Source organism: Chanos chanos, chromosome 1 (genome assembly GCF_902362185.1).
Source record: "Chanos chanos chromosome 1, fChaCha1.1, whole genome shotgun sequence".
Lineage (NCBI taxonomy): Eukaryota > Metazoa > Chordata > Actinopteri > Gonorynchiformes > Chanidae > Chanos > Chanos chanos.
The window spans coordinates 42,282,156-42,299,529 of NC_044495.1; the positions used below are offsets into that span (position 1 = coordinate 42,282,156).

At 40.6% G+C, this 17,374-nt stretch overlaps 2 protein-coding genes and 1 non-coding gene across 4 annotated transcripts; all 3 read left to right on the forward strand.

Annotated features, from left to right (window-relative positions):
* Nucleotides 1-1,837: 1,837 nt before the first annotated feature.
* On the forward strand, nucleotides 1,838-5,210 carry ankrd16 (ankyrin repeat domain 16). Its single transcript, XM_030784467.1, has 7 exons — nucleotides 1,838-2,409; nucleotides 3,138-3,358; nucleotides 4,037-4,079; nucleotides 4,181-4,289; nucleotides 4,410-4,571; nucleotides 4,767-4,845; nucleotides 5,015-5,210. Exons 1-7 carry the CDS (start codon nucleotides 2,072-2,074, stop codon nucleotides 5,176-5,178), a joined length of 1,116 nt encoding a protein of 371 aa, XP_030640327.1. The 5' UTR covers nucleotides 1,838-2,071; the 3' UTR covers nucleotides 5,179-5,210.
* trnay-gua (transfer RNA tyrosine (anticodon GUA)) lies at nucleotides 2,490-2,576 on the forward strand. Its single transcript is given in 2 exon segments — nucleotides 2,490-2,526; nucleotides 2,541-2,576. It is a non-coding gene; the product is annotated as a tRNA-Tyr (tRNA).
* An 827-nt stretch (nucleotides 5,211-6,037) lies between the features above and the next one.
* Nucleotides 6,038-16,319, forward strand: gdi2 (GDP dissociation inhibitor 2). 2 transcript variants are annotated; one of them, XM_030784267.1, is made up of 11 exons: nucleotides 6,038-6,151; nucleotides 10,914-11,021; nucleotides 11,403-11,502; nucleotides 11,882-12,016; nucleotides 12,160-12,358; nucleotides 12,605-12,736; nucleotides 12,859-12,958; nucleotides 13,276-13,447; nucleotides 13,635-13,779; nucleotides 14,730-14,784; nucleotides 15,039-16,319. In XM_030784267.1, exons 1-11 carry the CDS (start codon nucleotides 6,107-6,109, stop codon nucleotides 15,192-15,194), a joined length of 1,347 nt encoding a protein of 448 aa, XP_030640127.1. In that variant the 5' UTR covers nucleotides 6,038-6,106; the 3' UTR covers nucleotides 15,195-16,319. The 2 variants fall into 2 exon arrangements, with proteins under 2 accessions (XP_030640127.1, XP_030640135.1); XM_030784275.1 differs by lacking the exon at nucleotides 11,882-12,016.
* The last annotated feature ends 1,055 nt before the right edge of the window (nucleotides 16,320-17,374 follow it).

The window sequence follows — 17,374 nt, forward strand, 5'->3', positions numbered from 1 at the left end:
CCACTAAGAGAGAGAGACATATTCATTGTTGACAGTGAACTGTCTGTTGTTAACCCTAATAGTGAATGCTGAATTGTCAAAGAGGACATCTAGCTTAGTACAGACAATCTGACAAATTGCTCCCCCTTTTGAAAGTTTATTTTATTTTGTTTAATAAAGCACTCATTCATGTAACAATACTTGGCAAAGCTGTAAACCAATAGTTTGAAGCTTAATTAGTTACTCATTAGTAATTACTTACTACTAATTGCTAATGAGGTTGTTTGTTTATGCTTTGGAGATGTTACAGGGATGATGCACAATTTCAGATGCGATTATTGTGTGTCTTGTAAAGGTTTTATATTTTAATTTGTAGTTTATATTATTTGGTGTTGTCTCTAAGGTCTCACAGAAGTTCTTTCAGGTAGTATTAGGAGTGTCTGTTTTTTTAGTTGTGTGTTTTCATTCTTGTGTAAATATCACAGTATTTCAGGCATGCACAGATCAGCGGATTTCTTCTCCCATTTGGACTATAATGTGAGTTGGTGCTCACAGATACTGGCTGGTTGAGGAAATTGACCATAATTGTGAGATAGTTTTGCAGGAAAAATTTCCAAATCTATCATAAACTACCAAATCTCTCCAAAGTACATTTAAGGAATTTTGATTCATTTTCGTTTTTCATGCAAAGTCTCTGCCACAAACAATCAGCTAAAATAACTGGAGAGACTTATTTAAATAATATTGAAACTGGAACTGGAAATGTGGAACTGGGTGTCCTGTCAGATAAAATTAAATTTAATTTCTTCACCAACACACCATAGTGGGTTTGGTGTCTATGGCTACTGCCTGTGCAAAAAATAAAAAAAAGAAAAGAAAAGAACAGAAAAGAAAAGAAAAGAAAAGAACAGAAAAGAAAAAAAGACTCTCAGTGACATACAGTGATGTGAGGTTTCTTTTTTTCTGCATCCCAGTTGTTCACATCATTGGAAGAACTGAATGCAAATATTTGCCAAGACATTTTGAAACTAAATGCTCCTTCACAAAGGGGCCCAGACTGAACATGCTGAAACATCAATCCCAGGCATGCTTTTAAAGCAACTGAAACACACTAACAGACCACCGGATTACATCTTCACGTTTGACCTGACTGAGAACTTGTTATTTGAGTTAAAAAGTGTTTTCTTTAGGAACATGTTAAAGATGTATCTTGAAAGATTATACAGGAATTAAAAGGTTTCAATATGTTTTTTCTCATATCTCATGGGAACAGATAATATAGAGAAGATCTACTACCTATACTTGGGGCATGAGGATGAACAGTTCTAAAAACCAGGGTAGGAACAGGTGTGACTTTTTCAGCAATTGTTACATGATACTCATACTAAAACCAACTTCATTCTTAGCTTCACAGTGTATAAAATAGTTGTACGTTAATCTATAGGCCTACTTATAGAGCAGGCTGTGTATACACAAGTGGTTTTGTTTTTAATCCCTCTGAAAAAAATGCATTAGATGTTTAAGAGTTCAAATTTTGCTCAGTGCATGTTTTGTTCGTTGTATATAGTGTTATAGTACGGGTGTCATTCATTTTTAAAAGTATTCCTATTATATATATCATATTATATTGTTCGTGTTGACAACTCGCTACTTATGACGTGTTGACGTCATTTTGACGTCACTTTTGGCGTGCGCCACCGTGCGCAAAGGTGGCAACGGCGAGTACAAACTAGGCTTGAGGCTACTGTGTGTATTTCTCCAAGTAGTACTGGCTGTGGTGTGAAGTTATTCCACAACTATAGCATCCACTAAGAATAGTTTATGATATTCCGCGGTCACCGATCCAGACAACGCGGACTTTTATGTTGAAACACGCCCAGTCGTCAGCCATTTTGGAAATGCTCGTGGACTGCCGAATGTTTTGGTCAGTGGTCACACGCCTCTTGGTGTCAGTCATTAGTTAGTATTTGCAGCAGTTTAAACTAATATTAAGTAAGTTGGTGTTTAGATTTTTAAATTCATGAAATATAACCACTGGGGAGCCAGACTACTGTAAAAGGCAAGCCTCACTGTTCAGGATTTAAATCTCTCAATGGACGAGGAGAGTGTATGTAAACGTTTAATCAAATTCACTCAGGCTGGACAACTAGATCTTATCAAAAAGGAACTTTCTGAAAACGACAGTGTTAAAAAATGCATCGGCAAAAGACATTTTGGAAGATCGGGTGATACTCTGTTGCATTATGCTGCCAGGCATGGTCATTTGAGCGTTTTAAGATATTTGGCGGAAAATCTGGGTATGGATATTGAGTTGTACAACAACGATTACAAGAGAGCTTTGCATGAGGCGTCTTCTATGGCTCAGGAGCCGTGCGTCCATTATCTCATCGACAGAGGTGCTGAGGTAGACTGTCTAAAGAAAGCAGACTGGTAAGTGAATCAGGTGGAAAGAACTTGTCTTACTATACTATATACAGGATGATTCCTCTATGGAGTTCGCTTTGTATAGACCTTCGATAGCTCAGTTGGTAGAGCGGAGGACTGTAGCGGTACTGCAAGAAATCCTTAGGTCGCTGGTTCGAATCCGGCTCGAAGGACGACTATTTTAGAGAGAGAGAATCTGGGTTGTGAAAAATAGAAAGCATAGCAAAACATATATCAGCAGAAGTAATGCAGATGAAAAAGGTTTTTTTCTTTAACCATTTTAATAGCTTGTTAATAAATAGATTTTTTGGTTGTTGTTGAATAGCCTACGTCATGAGCATGCCATAGATCATATTAACATGTTGATATGCAATTAAAGTACTTTAGTGATATAGTACACATTAAAATCTGCATGTGATTCTGTATCTCGACACTTTGTTTGATAAAGGATTAAGTATTGGTCAAGGATATTGCATATGGTGATTCATTCATTGTTCTATAATGACACTGAGCAGAGAAACAACACTGTTTAGTGGTAGTCATATCCTAAATTTGCATTTACTGCTATATTGTTTCATAAATGTGTATTACATTTGCTGCTTTTAACTGTAGAAGCTTAACATTTAACATTTAACTTTACACTGTGTTATTCTATGTATTTAAGGGTTCCTAAAAGACTCAAACGAAAGAAAAAGATTCTGTTAAACAAACAAGTTGAATCCCAACCTCTCCAGGACCCCTCTGATGATGGCTTGCACACGGAGAAACCTTGAGGTCATTCGAGCACTATTGGACCATGGAGCAGACCCGGTTCTGAGGAACAAGGATGGCTGGAACTCATTCCACATTGCCTGCAGGGAGGGAGACCCAGCAATCATCGAACACCTCCTTAGTTTTAACCCTGAAGTTTGGCGGACAGAAAGCAAGACCCTCAGAACCCCTCTACACACTGCAGGTACAGTCAGCAAGGTATAATGTTATACATACCTATTTAAATACCTGTGGCCTTAAAGCCATATCACCCAGTTCACAGGAGCCATCAATACACTGCACACAAGCAAAATGTTTCTTCAGATTTTCACAGAAAGCAAGGTTTAGACATTCTATATGAAACTATGGTGTGCTCTTTTAGTGGTAGTCAAACAGAAGTTCAAAAATTTTCCCAGTGAAACTCAGTTTTCACAGACACTCTGTTCTTTTTTGGCTCATATTAGTTTTAGTGAAGTGAACATGTGACAGTAATGTTTGATTTAACCTGTTCACAACAGGTGAGCCACAAACAGTAGTTCCTTCTAATTTTATCCAGTTAAAACCACAGGGAAATAAAGCAAGCGTAGAAGCATTCAAACTGTGACATCAACGTAGAACAAGCCTCTAAGCAGACAAAACCCTGTTATTACAAGGTGCAGACTGTTATCGCAGATTGATCAGGCCATGTATGCATGAAGCTCTGAGACAAGCACTCAGGGCAAACCTCTCAAGGATTTATCTATGTCTGTATATTTATCTATGTCTGTATCTATATCTATGTATATTTATCCATTCTGAAGATTTTGTGGTTTTGCTTTATCATGCCTTTCAACTGAGTGATTATTTTAGGTCAGACACTAACTGCTCTACTTTGTTTTTCTAGCTATGCATAATCGTGAAGAAGTTGTAAGGATTCTACTAGAGAGGTAACTTCTTGCTATAGTGTCTATTTAGCCTGTGCCCACATCTCTGGTATTTTATCGATAAACATTCAAGTTTGACCATACCACTTTCTTACTGATTCCAGATGTGGGTATGGGTCTGACAGCACAGACAGTTGTGGTATAACTCCATTTACTGATGCTGTCAGGAACGGGAACATCACAATAGCCAGACTGCTGCTGGACAAACACCAGGTAAATTAGAAGTCAATATAGGACATTATAAGACATAAATTTACAAATGAATTTCTATGATAAAAAGACCAAAACTAATGTCAGGTGCGTGTGTGTGTGTGTGTGTGTGTGTATAAAAAGGCCTCTCCCTATGCAGTAGATGTTCTCGGAGCACAGCCTTTACACCATGCCGCTGTAACAGCACAGGACAGATCACTGTGTTTCCTTGTGGATGAGCTCCATGTTGACGTGAATGTGAGGGCAGCAGATTCAGGGCTGACTGCACTGCACTATGCTGCTAAGGTCAACTCATTTATTATATACTAATACTACATACATATGCAGAAGCCAAAGAGAGTCATAATAATCATCATGTTTTAATCACTCTGTGGATGAAGAGAGAGCAATAAGGAGTCCTCTACATTCCTTTCCTGTTTAATACATATCCTTAAATGTGCAATTACTCATAAATTTCTGCACATTTTTTTCTTGCTATAGGAAGGCCACATGGGCACAGTAAAAGCCCTCCTTTCATTAGGGGCTGATCTTCATATCAAAGATCAAAGAGGAAGAACCGGTAAGAAGTACAGTTATGCATGGTAATATCATCAACGTTCTCACCTTCTAAGCTTCAGTGAACAGAAAATATACTGTGTAAAGAGGCCAGGATTAGCCTGGTCAAACTGCGTAAGTCTGTCAGCATTTGGTGTTGTGTGTTTTAAGTCTCTCTTTTCTTGGCTTCTCAGCCCTGCACATGGCATGCATAGGACAGCATGCTGAAACAGCCAGGATGCTGCTTCAACTGGGACTGAGAGATATGGAAGACAACTCAGGAGTCACAGCTAGACAACTCGCCAAAAAACCTGACATAATTGGGGTGTTTGAATGTCTCGAAGCAGTGGAATCATAGTTACTCAACTTGTTCATAGAAACATAGAAACGTGATTAATCACTAACATATGAGGAAGTCAATCAATAAATACATGTTATGGAAATGAAATCCCCTCTGTGTGTTCAGTGTTGTCTAGTATGTTTTCCCTACACTGGTACTGAAAAGGTTTTGTATTCACAGGTTTGGAAAGATCCTGTCTGTTTTCATTGGTTAAGACTTATGTTAGAACACAGCACACATGGTTGTAAGAAGACGACATCGTGGGAATATAAGAAATTAAGAGAAACCTTAATTTTCAGTAGCATGCACCTGCAACAAAGAATGAGAGGCAAGACCTTGCTTAGCAGGAAGGTACATGTGTAATATGTACCGAGACAAATTATCAAACAGTTTAGAATCCTCCGTCTTCTATACAACTGGCATCATTGCAAAATAGTTATTTTAAATTCAAGTTTGAACGTGGTGCAGCGCGAGAGAATGAAAACATCTAATTATGCTTGTGAATAGAATTCTGAATATTACTGCACAATTACACTCCAAAATTAAATTCTTTTAAATTCAAGTTTTGAACGTGGTGCAGCGCGCAAGAGAACGAAAGCATCTAGGCTAGTTATGCTTGTGCATAGAATTCTGAATATTACTGTCCAATTACACACCAAAATTAAAAGAAAAAAATCTCGAAACGTTATATGTTAAAACAAAAGTAGTGGTGTGCAAAGAAATGTCCACCGTTAAACAGAACATATCGGTCCGTTGTCCCCATTGTTAAATGGAAGTGTAACTTAATTAAAGCTTCTACACGTTGTCGCTCAGTGAATGACAGACTCCTCCCTTGCCGTGTAGTCGACCTGTTTGACGTTGCACAGCACTTCTTTCATTTCAGCTTTGTTGGTCTCCATTTTCTTTGGGGCGACGTTTAGGCAAAGAGGGGAAAAGACCAGAGAAAATGAATGAAGAATACGACGTCATTGTTCTGGGAACAGGCCTCACGGTATTTAATGATTTAATCTGTCCTGCGATTCTTGCTGTTTTCCTTTAAGTGCTTTGTAAACTGGAAAATGTACGATGGTCGGCCAAGTCTTCGTCTTAGTCGAAGTGTGTCAGCGGAGTTAAGCGGGCTAAGCAACTCTACCATACCTCAAGCACGCTATCGAGAAAGAAAGATAGAAGTATACGAGAGAGTAACTGGGTTAGAGAAATGTTTCGTTCACCTGCAATAATTTTCTGTGGACCCTCTCGCTGGGCCTTATGGTTGATTTTAGATGGCTTTAGCATATCCGTCTTTCTCAAGTGCAACCTTCCCTGACGTCTGTTCTCCATAAGGACCATTAATCCTTGCTTGACATGGTCTGTAGCGTGATAAAGTCGGTGCATAATCAGAACCGCCGAGTTATGCACGAGTTACAAGTATCTGAAAATCCCGGCAGGATCGGTTAACTATGTTACCACCTCTTGAAAACAGGTTGTGTCAGCTTGCTAAGTACAGACATCATAACCTAGCTCTTGCTAACCAGCGATTTAGCTAAGTAGCTAACGCAAAGTTAGCAGCTAGCTAATGTTCTGCAGGGCATTGCTAATGCATGATAATTGTTTAATCTGTGTGTTTTGAGTCAGTCGAATTGTATTATGGGCCATAGTTCGCTAAAGTGACATTTTGTAGTGATTGAGACAATAAATTGGGGTGATTTAAATTTAAGATTGACGTTATGCTATTATTCAACAAGCGGTTTGCATGTTGAAGTTCAAGTTGGGTGGAGAAGGACTAACTCTACTTCCCAGAAGCTGTGCCAAAGGGTTTTTTTGGGGGGTTGGCAAAATTGATGTTGTTAGCCTGCCAGCCGCTAGATTTTTAACTCGGTTTTCAATTATTGCTAAATAAACTATATTGCGCGCGCATTGCTTGAGGCACCCCACATGTAAATTTGAACAGATGGCTAGTATATTTGCATCTTCATTAACGAAGTTAAGAATTAATCATGCCAAGAACTCGTGACTAGAGTTAGCACTTAAGCTAACTGGCTCGCTTCGGAAGTTTACTTTTTGAAGCAGCAGTTTATAACTTACTTTCTTCAGCCACTGTCTGCTATCTCCGAAGTGTCCATTTTTGGTTCATGTTCACGGTACACTCCGGTTTCTATATGTAGTCTGGGCGTTCTTTGCTATATGTAGCCTGCTTTCTGATTTATACAAACGGTAGTCGAACGTCAGTCGCGGTACAAAAGGAGCGGTGTCCGGCACTCCCTATATGTATGTAAAAGTCAAAATAAAGATTTATGTCGCCACTTTTGCAATTCGGATGGTCACATATGTCCTTATTAGAGCGACTGAAATCTACGATTAATAACTAAAAACATGCGGTAGAAAAGTTACTTTCACCCTTTTAATCCTGAGTGCTCGTGTCCCTTTTACACCATTTGTAAATTGTGCAGTTTGACTCGAAAGAGGGGCAAAAAAAATTCAGGCGGATTGGCTGTGTGCACAGACCTTTTCTGTGATCTTGCAAAATCTCATATCTTCATGCTGTAAACAAGACCTAGCATTCAATCGCAGAAGGAATGGAATGTGACGGGATAGGAACGTGGAAAGCTGATCTTAGATCAGCACTTAAGACCAGGAAGTACATACGTACTGGCAATTGACTCCACAAAGAGGTGGCCATCAGAACAGGAAAAAGGAAGTTAGGAAGGCTATATTTGACAATCAGTTAAGAGAGTTGTTTGTAGCCTACAGACTGTTGTACGTTGACGGTACAAAGGAAGTGAAAGTCAGAAGTTTTATCTGTAGTTCCGCACAGCGTGGTTGTTTTATAGAGGACAGCCCTCAAAAGGATGAACTCAGTGCAGACACCTGTGTGGGACTCAACAAATTCCTCCCCCCATGTATCGGCCAGACCCAGTCCAGTTTTTTTCTTATTGGAAATTTCCATCCTGTTTTTTCTGAAATGTAGATTAAGAATACCATTACTGACTTTGTAGAATATTTGATTCAGTGCCAAGAATATTGACACACAGTGCTCTTCTTGAGTTTCTTAGATATGACACTAAAGATTGAGTTCAGACCTTAGACCCACATTTGATGAATAAATCACCCAGTCACTCTTTTTGCCCGTATTCTCAGTGGGTGCCCACAATCATGAAAGAAGTCTAAAAATGTCAGGGTGCCCTAAACTGCAGGGCTTTTTCTAACTCTGACTCTTTCATGTGAATGAAGGCTTCATCTTCTGAGAGGAAGTCTAGAGCCTTCTGTGTGTATCGTGTAGAGTTTGGCCTCTTTTTCATAAAGTCACCTGCCCGCACAGCTTCATGTTAACATTTAACTTCAGTCAGACCTTCTTTGACCTCCTATTCTACACTATTCTCATTGTAACCTTTTCTTTTTTTCTTCTTGTCTCTTTTTTCACGACCTTTCCTGTAGTGAGCTTTAGGTAACCTGTATATTGAGTTCCACAATGATCATGATATTGATAAAACCACACAACTTTCTCATGTGGCCTCAGTAACCCACACAGATCACAGTGCTACCTGTAATAACCCATCTGACTTGGATTTACACAACGTCTTTGAATAGAAAACACTTAAAATTTGGTGAGACTAAAAGGGGCCAGTTTGAGGTTTAAAAATAAAAAAGATTCTGTGTCAGCTATTTGTGTTGTGGATATACACTTAAATCCAGTGGTACTCATCTCTGACCCTTTAGTCCAAATTCAGGCCTTTTTTTATATATATGTATAACCATTCGCAGCGCTGCATGATTAGCCTTATCAGTCTTGTTGAAATTGTGACATGAATTTGTGTGATTTGGTAAGTATGAAGGCTGTGATTTGGACCTTTTTTAAAATCTGTTGGTTAATAGTGAGAGAAGGCATATCTGGCTCTGTGAGAGACAGGTAGACTGACGGACCACACACTCTTTGCATTCGCAGCAGGTGCTGAATACGCTGGGGCAACTTTCCTGACAGTACAGGTTAGCTGACACAACTTGAACATTCTGACGCAGGAGAAAATTGGATTGGAAAAATGGAAAAGAGGAAGAAGAAAAAAAACGCTGAGGAGAGCAGAGCCTCTAAGGGTTCTCACTCTGTGACTCTGAATGACCCATTTCTAGTGTGGCAGGGTATCAGAATATCCAGTGATATCACAGTCTCTTATTTTGTTCTTGTGGGGAGACTGTAATTGCTGGTAAGTAAATGAACAGTTGGTGCAGTTGACTGGCCACGGTATCACCACACCTGACTGCTGGGAATTGGGGAGAGTGGAAAATCTGGTGTCACTAGCCCCCAAAAACCCTATGTAACTACCCAGTACCTTAACGATCAAGCCCCTGACCCCACCTTGACTTCAGGATTAAAAGAGTAGAAAGCAGTGGGCCTGCGTAACGTGGCATTAGCTATCCATCCAAGACAAGCAGAACAACCCAAACAAAAAGAGAGGACTGAGCTGAGCTGTAGCCAGGGCGGGAACCACGCGTAAGACCAGAAGATGCAGTCTGCACTCACATTTCTCTCTCTTGGTACTCAGCTTGTTCAGGCTGATAAGTTCAGTTCAGCGAGGCTGTGCAAAGTGAAACACAAAATATCAAAATAATAAAAGGACACAAGAGTATTTGCATGAGTTTCAGTATGTGCAAGAGAACTTCTAAAACAGACATGACCCACAGTGATGTAGACTAAACACCATGTCTCAAAAAATGATAAGAAGCATTCCAGTTGTTTTCTCTCATTGTCCTCACCTCTCCGATAGGTGATACAAAAAGTTACTGCAGCATCCATCTGTGGGTGATTTCTGCTGTCTGCTCCCTCCCTCCTCTCTGGATACTGGTTAGAGAGGTTTAGATGGGATATTTGCGTTTTGAGTTTTGTCAAACACCCAACCAGTGACATTTGTCATGACTAAACAAGTTCTTGTCATACTGCTGGGAGAATGTGTCTGAGCATCGGTATTTGATGTAGACTTCAGGGATTAAGTTGGACCGTGTAAAGCATAAAATAGTGTCATGTGTGGCACCGATGGCATAACATGTCTGTGGAGTGACTCAGTATAGAGGTGGTGTTTTCTGGGCAGCACTGAACAAAGTCCACACTATCACATGATGCAGCGTTTCACTGCCCCCATCCTGCGTGGCAGAAAAGCTTTTTCAACACTGTAAAAATGACCAGCTTTTGCTGACAGTTGCATATTGTATGTGTTAGTACTCAGTTGCTGTTGGACATAAAATGCAGGTAATCCTGTATGGGCAGGTCAGACAGGAGAGCAGAACACGATTTGTCCTTTTTACACTCTGTGCCATAAGTGAAGCGTTCTTACACTAAAAGCCTGAGAATCATTCTCTCTCTCTACCACTGTCTTCCCCGTGTTGTTTTACGGTTTGTAGGGTCACATGACAGTCAGATTTACCAGATTATGAACAGATTGTTGCGTTCAAGAGTGTTATGCGAGCAGGCTAATCCACACAAGGCCCTAGTTTCCCTCCTCTTTTGGATCTCAACAGACAAAGGTGCTACTCATCATACCTTTTACAGTTGTTTAGAGCTGTTACATACCAATTACAGTTACAGTGCCCTGACAGTTACACAGAAAACACAGGACAGAGCTTAGGCATCTGCACTTTTCTGTGATCAGTCTGGCTGGGATCCCCCTGTAACGGCTAGAATACACAGGATAGAACTGAGGCATCCCTACTGTTCTGTGATGAGTCTGGCTGTGGTCTCCCCTGTAACAGCAGGACATCTGTGTGCTTGTCTCCCTGTGTTGTAGGAATGCATCCTATCAGGGATCATGTCTGTGAAAGGCAAGAAGGTCCTGCACATGGACAGGAACTCTTACTACGGAGGAGAGAGTGCATCCATCACTCCCCTGGAGGATGTAAGGGAACTTTATTATTATTAGTAGTAGTAGTAGTAGTATTATAACGACCTTGTCATCACTCCGTAAACTCCAGTTCTGACGGAAACCTGAAGGGAAATGCCGACAGGTACAATACTGTTTTTATAAGCATTACATAGATGCTAGGGATGGAGTCTTTTAAGAGGAAATTATATTTGAATTAACCTGTAATTTTATCATTCTAATGCATTCAGAATGAGTTTTTATTCAGAATTAGACACTGAATTGGCAATGATGATATGAATGTTGATTTGGAACAAGTGCACTTTGTTTGTATAAGGAGAGACTGTAAATGTGTGTAAAGTTTGTCGTTACTCTTCTTTTGTGTGAAACCTGAGTTTTCTCTCCTTCCATCCTCAGCTGTACAAGCGTTTTAGCCTGCCGGGCAGTCCTCCTGAGTCCATGGGAAAGGGTCGCGATTGGAACGTTGACCTCATCCCCAAGTTCCTCATGGCTAACGGTAAGAACCAGCACCGGCAGGACAGGTACCTGACTTGCTCTCATTGCACTGTGGGATCTATAACCACTGTAAATCACGAACACTCTATAAAGATGCTTTGTACAAGATGCGGTGGTTGAACTCCATAATTCACCTGATCATGTGGCCAAGCAATCAGTAATGCCCAAGTGTTAGCTGAAAAATTGAATGCGAACATGGCAGTTGGTTACCATGGCGCCGTCCTATGCCGACACAGTGTGCACTGCTCCCTACGCTAAATGAAATAGAGTCAGATCTGAACGGGGAGGAGTCCTTGAGTTATTTTTTTGTGTGAGTTGTGACTTTACATGGTTTGAGTCCATGTTGCCATGTTAATCAAGCATCTCTCGTCCGTCTGCAGGTCAGCTGGTGCGTATGCTGCTGATAACTCAGGTCACACGCTATCTTGACTTCAAAGTGATCGAGGGCAGTTTTGTGTACAAGAAGGGCAGCATCTACAAGGTGCCATCCACTGAAACTGAGGCCCTGGCATCCAGTGAGTGTCTTGCCATCCTCGTGGACGAATGAAGGCAGTTGAAATGCACTTACAGAGTGTTTGTAGTACAGTACAGTTTAGAATACATTGGTGTGTTGCTGAAGTTCTGTGTTTCTCTCTCTCTCTCACACACATATACACAGGTCTCATGGGACTGTTTGAGAAACGCAGATACAGAAAGTTCCTGGTCTTCGTTGCCAACTTTGACGAGAATGACCCCAAAACCATGGAAGGGGTTGACCCAAACAGGACCACCATGCGGGAGGTGTATAAGAAGTTTGACCTGGGCCAGGACGTGGTGGACTTCACTGGCCATGCACTGGCCCTTTACCGCACAGACGAGTGAGTGGCCGTCTCAGTCATTCACACTTCATGTCACTTCACTGTCTCTTACAGAAAACAGTCCAACCTCAGAAAGACAAAAGCATGAGGCCCTATATTCCTTTTACCTCATTTCTTTCACTTCAGATTAAATTTGTAGATTTTTTTAAGGAAATGAAGGGAAATTTGGGTTGGAATTAATTTACACTGTGGCTTCTTAAACTGTATGTGTCTTTTTTTTTTTTTTTTCCCCTTTCCTCTCTGCAGCTACCTTGATCAGCCTTGCTTAGAGACAATAAACAGGATTAAGCTGTACAGTGAGTCTTTGGCCAAATATGGGAAGAGTCCTTACCTCTACCCCCTGTACGGCCTGGGGGAGCTGCCCCAGGGCTTTGCCAGGTAATGACCACGCTGCAGATGATTACTTCCCAACTCTATCAAAGTCCTCCTGACACTCTCTCTCTCTCTCACTCTCACTCTTTCTCTCACTCTCCCCCGGACCCTCTCTCCTGTCTTCTCAGATTAAGTGCCATCTATGGAGGAACGTACATGCTGAACAAACCCATTGAAGAAATTGTTATTGAAAATGGCAGAGTGGTGGGAGTTAAGTCTGAGGGCGAGGTGAGAAGGGTTTTTTTTTTCTCATTTTCTGACTTAAATGCTGAGATGAAAGGAGAGAAATTTAGCACTTTCTCTTTCTTCATATGAATCTTCCTCCGAATGGAAGATGGGAGATTTGACTTGAGTTTTGTTACAGGACAAACCAGTCTTGTGTCCTTTTTTGTTCTTCTTGTTGCTGCTGCTGTTTATGTTTCGATCAGAGTCTTTTCTTTGAGTTCGTCTGTCCACATTTCTATCACCAGAAGTGATGTTTCATCAAAATAAAAAAAAAAAAAAAAACAACAAAACATAATGGTGTATGCCTGTGCTCCGTTCAGGTTGCCCGCTGTAAGCAGCTGATCTGTGACCCCAGCTATGTGATGGACCATGTCACCAAGGTGGGTCAGGTGATCAGAGTCATCTGCATCCTCAGCCACCCAATCAAAAACACCTCTGACGCCAACTCCTGCCAGATCATCATCCCCCAGAACCAGGTCAACAGGAAACACGGTGAGCCTGACAAGCCCTGCTCCACCCCACCCTTCAACTCACCAATGTGCTAGTTTGTCACTTATGTATCTTGCAGTAGAGGCCTGTAGGGTAACTTCTGCACCACTGCAGCAGAATTTGCTGTGAGAATGAATACTGAAGTGTTGTGTGTGTGTGTCTGTGTTTTTGTCTCTGTGTTGTATTGTAGATATCTATGTGTGCATGATCTCATACGCGCACAACATCGCAGCACAGGGAAAATATGTGGCCATCGTCAGCACCACCGTGGAGACGAGTGACCCAGAGAAAGAGATCAAACCGGCCCTGGACCTGCTGGAGCCTGTCGAGCAGAAGTATGTCATGTGACCTGAACGTCTCACGTCTGTGTTGTTGTTTTTTTTTGTTTGTTTTTGTTTTTTTTTTATACTGGGTGGCAGCAGTGAGTGAATATAGGTGAGGTAGTCATGACTGGCAGAAATTTGATAGTTATGAAAGGAAAGTGAATGTCTAGCATGCCCATGGCTGCATGCTTAAATTGGTTTAGGGTAGAGGAATTTAATTGGGCTAAAAAAATTATGGGAATGCAGACATGGTCAAAATGTGGTAATTTTATGTTCAACAAATGTTGCAAAATTATTGTGATGTTGAAAGTTTGTGTCTAGTTTTTTTGCCTGTAATTGTTTAGGAATACCAAACTCAGTCCATTTAAACACACAGTGACATTGAACTGTGCTTACAGGGTGCTTGTACTGGACTCTTCTATGTGACTGTCAGCATGTCTGAAAAACATTGCATCAGGCATATGCTTGAACGATGGGCACTCTTAAACTGTAGGGCATGTCAGGTCATGTAAACAACCCATCAGAAAATCATCAGTTCAATGTGAAAACCTCAAAACAAAAAAAATTCCAGAATTCATGGTCATGAATTGTTCCACACTTAGACAAAGGTTATCTGCTTTTTAACAGAGAATTACTTGATTCCATTTTATGTAAAAACAGAATTTCCAAACCTTCTTTACCAAAGGCAGCGAGATACATGTGTTTACTCAGTTCTTCTTTGGCTGTGGTATGTGGTGAATTGGGTTTAGTCTGCGTGTTGTAAAGGATTAAGTTCAGAATCCTTAAAGTAAATGCATGTGCAGTAGTAACTCAAAAACATGTGTCTGAATGTGAATAGCTTTAAAGTCCTGACTCGAACCTGCAGAGTAAGTCTGAGAGTCATGACTTGACAGGGTGAGAGTGAATGACCATGTGTTCATCTTGGTTGCCTCCTCCCCCCCCCCCCCCCCCCCCCCCCTCAGGTTTGTGAGCATCAGTGATCAATATGCACCAACTGACATGGGCACAGACAGCCAGGTCAGTACTCGACCCATCTACTGCTCTTACAGACAGAGTCCAGCCTGGTTCACACACAGGGCTATTTTGACAGTTATTATCAAAAATAATATAAAAATTACATTATCAACATTTTTTTAGATGCAAATTTGTTTTGACAGCATGTTGAATCAAACAACTGTAACATGAATGTTTTTGAATAGAAGCTTTTATGATTACACCTAAGTGAGAGATTAAAGAACAACCAAACACTTTTTCTGTTTTTTTTGGTGCAGGTTTTCATCTCTCGCTCCTACGATGCCACCACCCACTTCGAGACAACCTGCGACGACATTAAAGACATCTACAAGAGGATGACCGGCACAGACTTCGACTTCGCCGAGATGGAGCGCAAGAAGAACGACATCTTTGGAGACGGGGCCGACCAGTAATGGCCGAGTCTCCCATACATCTGTAACCGTGAAATGGGCTAGCCGATGATCCAAGTATATGTTTTTTCGCCCATAAAGGAATTTAATGTACACAGTTATAAATTAGCATTTACCCGGGGGAGGGGGGAGGGGGGTTGGAGGGAGCAGGACCGAGGTGTACTTTTTATAATCAGTTTGTGAGATGTATAGCACTGATTTCTGGTCAATGCCCTGTTTTCATAACTATCATGTCAGCAACCTCTACACCTGCTTAAAACTGGGGCGCTTAGTCCAAAGATGCCAAAATGCCATCAGCTGTATTCAAAGAGAATGAAAGATTACAAATATCAGACAGTACTAGAAGCATTAAAGAGTATTTTATTAAAAACAATGTGCTCAAGATTCCTGAAATAAAGATTTTCCTGAAAAGGCGTGTTGTAAAGATCAAAACTGTGAAAGTGACCCGATGTGACATGCTGAGAGTATCCAGGTTAAGTGCTGACTTCAGATTGTTTTGGAAACGAAAATTTATTTTGCGTATAATAGGATTTCTGCTAGTTTCCAATAAAAAGAATATGCTAGTTGGACAGATTTGTAGATGGAAATGTGATTTTCACATCCTCCATCTATTAAAAGACTGACTAGTAGGATCAAGTGTACATTAAAATACCTGTAATAAGAGAGCTTTGTCAGACCGAATAAATGGGGGAAGGATGATTGAATTGAAACCAACTGACTGCCTTTAGCTGTAATACCTTAGGTCCAAGCACAAAGAGCATACTGAAAGTAGAGGACTCACCGTTTCTCTGTTTTTCTTTTTTTTTTTTTAAATGGTTTTGTTCTTATATCTTTATTTCAGCGAACAATGCATAAAGATCACTGTACTGAGAAAATGTCTACAGCACTTAAAGTGTGCGTTAATCAAGGCCGAGTTCTCTGTGACATCTCTAGCGTTTGAAGGACCAAATTGTCTTCTGCAGTATTGACATGACAAGGGCCTTGTGAAATGTCATCAATGGGTTTATTTTTGTTTTCTTTCTCTCTTTTTTTCTTTTTGGGAGGGGGGAATCATGAACAAACAGGGCTCAAATGATTTCTGTACTGCGAAGTAAAAAAAAAAAAAAAAAAACAAATTGTGAAAAATCAGCCCAGTGTATTACTTTTCTCTTTGTCTTTGCTCTTTGCTCCAACACAGGATTTAAACAGTAGACTTATAATGATATTCATTAACTTTTGGCACAGTAAAAAGCACACTCAAAAGCCCATTATTGCTGATAAGTAATATTCTACTGAAAATCAAACAATAATCCGAATTACTTTGTTCAATCTGCATTTATCTCCACCTATATAAACACACAACAGGAGGGGCTTCATTAAACCAGGTGATTTGCTACTTGATGCTTTCTGTTCTCTCAGGTAACCAGAGACATTTTCAGCTGACTGCATGTGGGAATGTTTACATTTGACCGTTTTAAAAAGTGTTCCTCTCTTTGATATGCTGGTAAATTAAAGGCAGTTGAACTAAAATCGTCTTCCACAGGAGTGCTTTAAACATCTATGGTAGTAACCGTAGTAACACAAATCACAGTTGCTTTCATCATGCAGTATGGCAGTCTTGTCCAATTTCATTTTTTTCCTTTAAAGCTCAAAGATGAATAGCTTTCACAATACCATTTTTGACCATGACTATTGTTAATGTGTTTCTGCAGTGTACACACTTGTAGACACATTAAGAAAAATACTTTTTCAGAAATGTCTTATCAAGATGCATTTGACCTGTGTATTACACAGGTTTGGTGACGTCAGTTTAAAAGGTTGTATCTTGCTGCGTTCAATGTGTTACCTCATGAAAGTGCCAAGTGACAGAGCTTAGTGAATGCATGAGGCGTCTGTGGCCAGCAGGGGGTGACATGACACCAACGAACGCACAAAAAGCTACCACACTCTAAGACAGTGGTGGGAAAATCTGGTCCTGGAGGGCTAGTGTCCTGCCAGTTTTTGTTTTCACCTCTTAGTTACCTGCTGATTTTCACCTAGAGCACAGTTGTACACGCTCTTCAGCCAATCACAGATTGTATTTAGTTAGTGACAAGAAAAACAGCAGGACCATGGCCCTCCAGGACTGGATTTGCCCACCCCTGCTTTAAGGACTGTTGTGGAATGTCAAGCTGAATTTGCGGTCAAATCCATTGCAAAATATG

Bases quoted from the DNA above. Each gene is read 5' to 3' on its own strand.
- gdi2 (XM_030784267.1), top strand. From the start codon at position 6,107: ATGAATGAAGAATACGACGTCATTGTTCTGGGAACAGGCCTCACG. The intron at 13,780-14,729 runs GTATGTCATGTG...CCCCCCCCTCAG, and splicing joins CTGGAGCCTGTCGAGCAGAA to GTTTGTGAGCATCAGTGATC. The intron at 14,785-15,038 runs GTCAGTACTCGA...TTTTTGGTGCAG, and splicing joins ACATGGGCACAGACAGCCAG to GTTTTCATCTCTCGCTCCTA.
- ankrd16 (XM_030784467.1), top strand. From the start codon at position 2,072: ATGGACGAGGAGAGTGTATGTAAACGTTTAATCAAATTCACTCAGGCT. The intron at 4,290-4,409 runs GTAAATTAGAAG...GTGTATAAAAAG, and splicing joins TGCTGCTGGACAAACACCAG to GCCTCTCCCTATGCAGTAGA. The intron at 4,846-5,014 runs GTAAGAAGTACA...TTGGCTTCTCAG, and splicing joins AGATCAAAGAGGAAGAACCG to CCCTGCACATGGCATGCATA.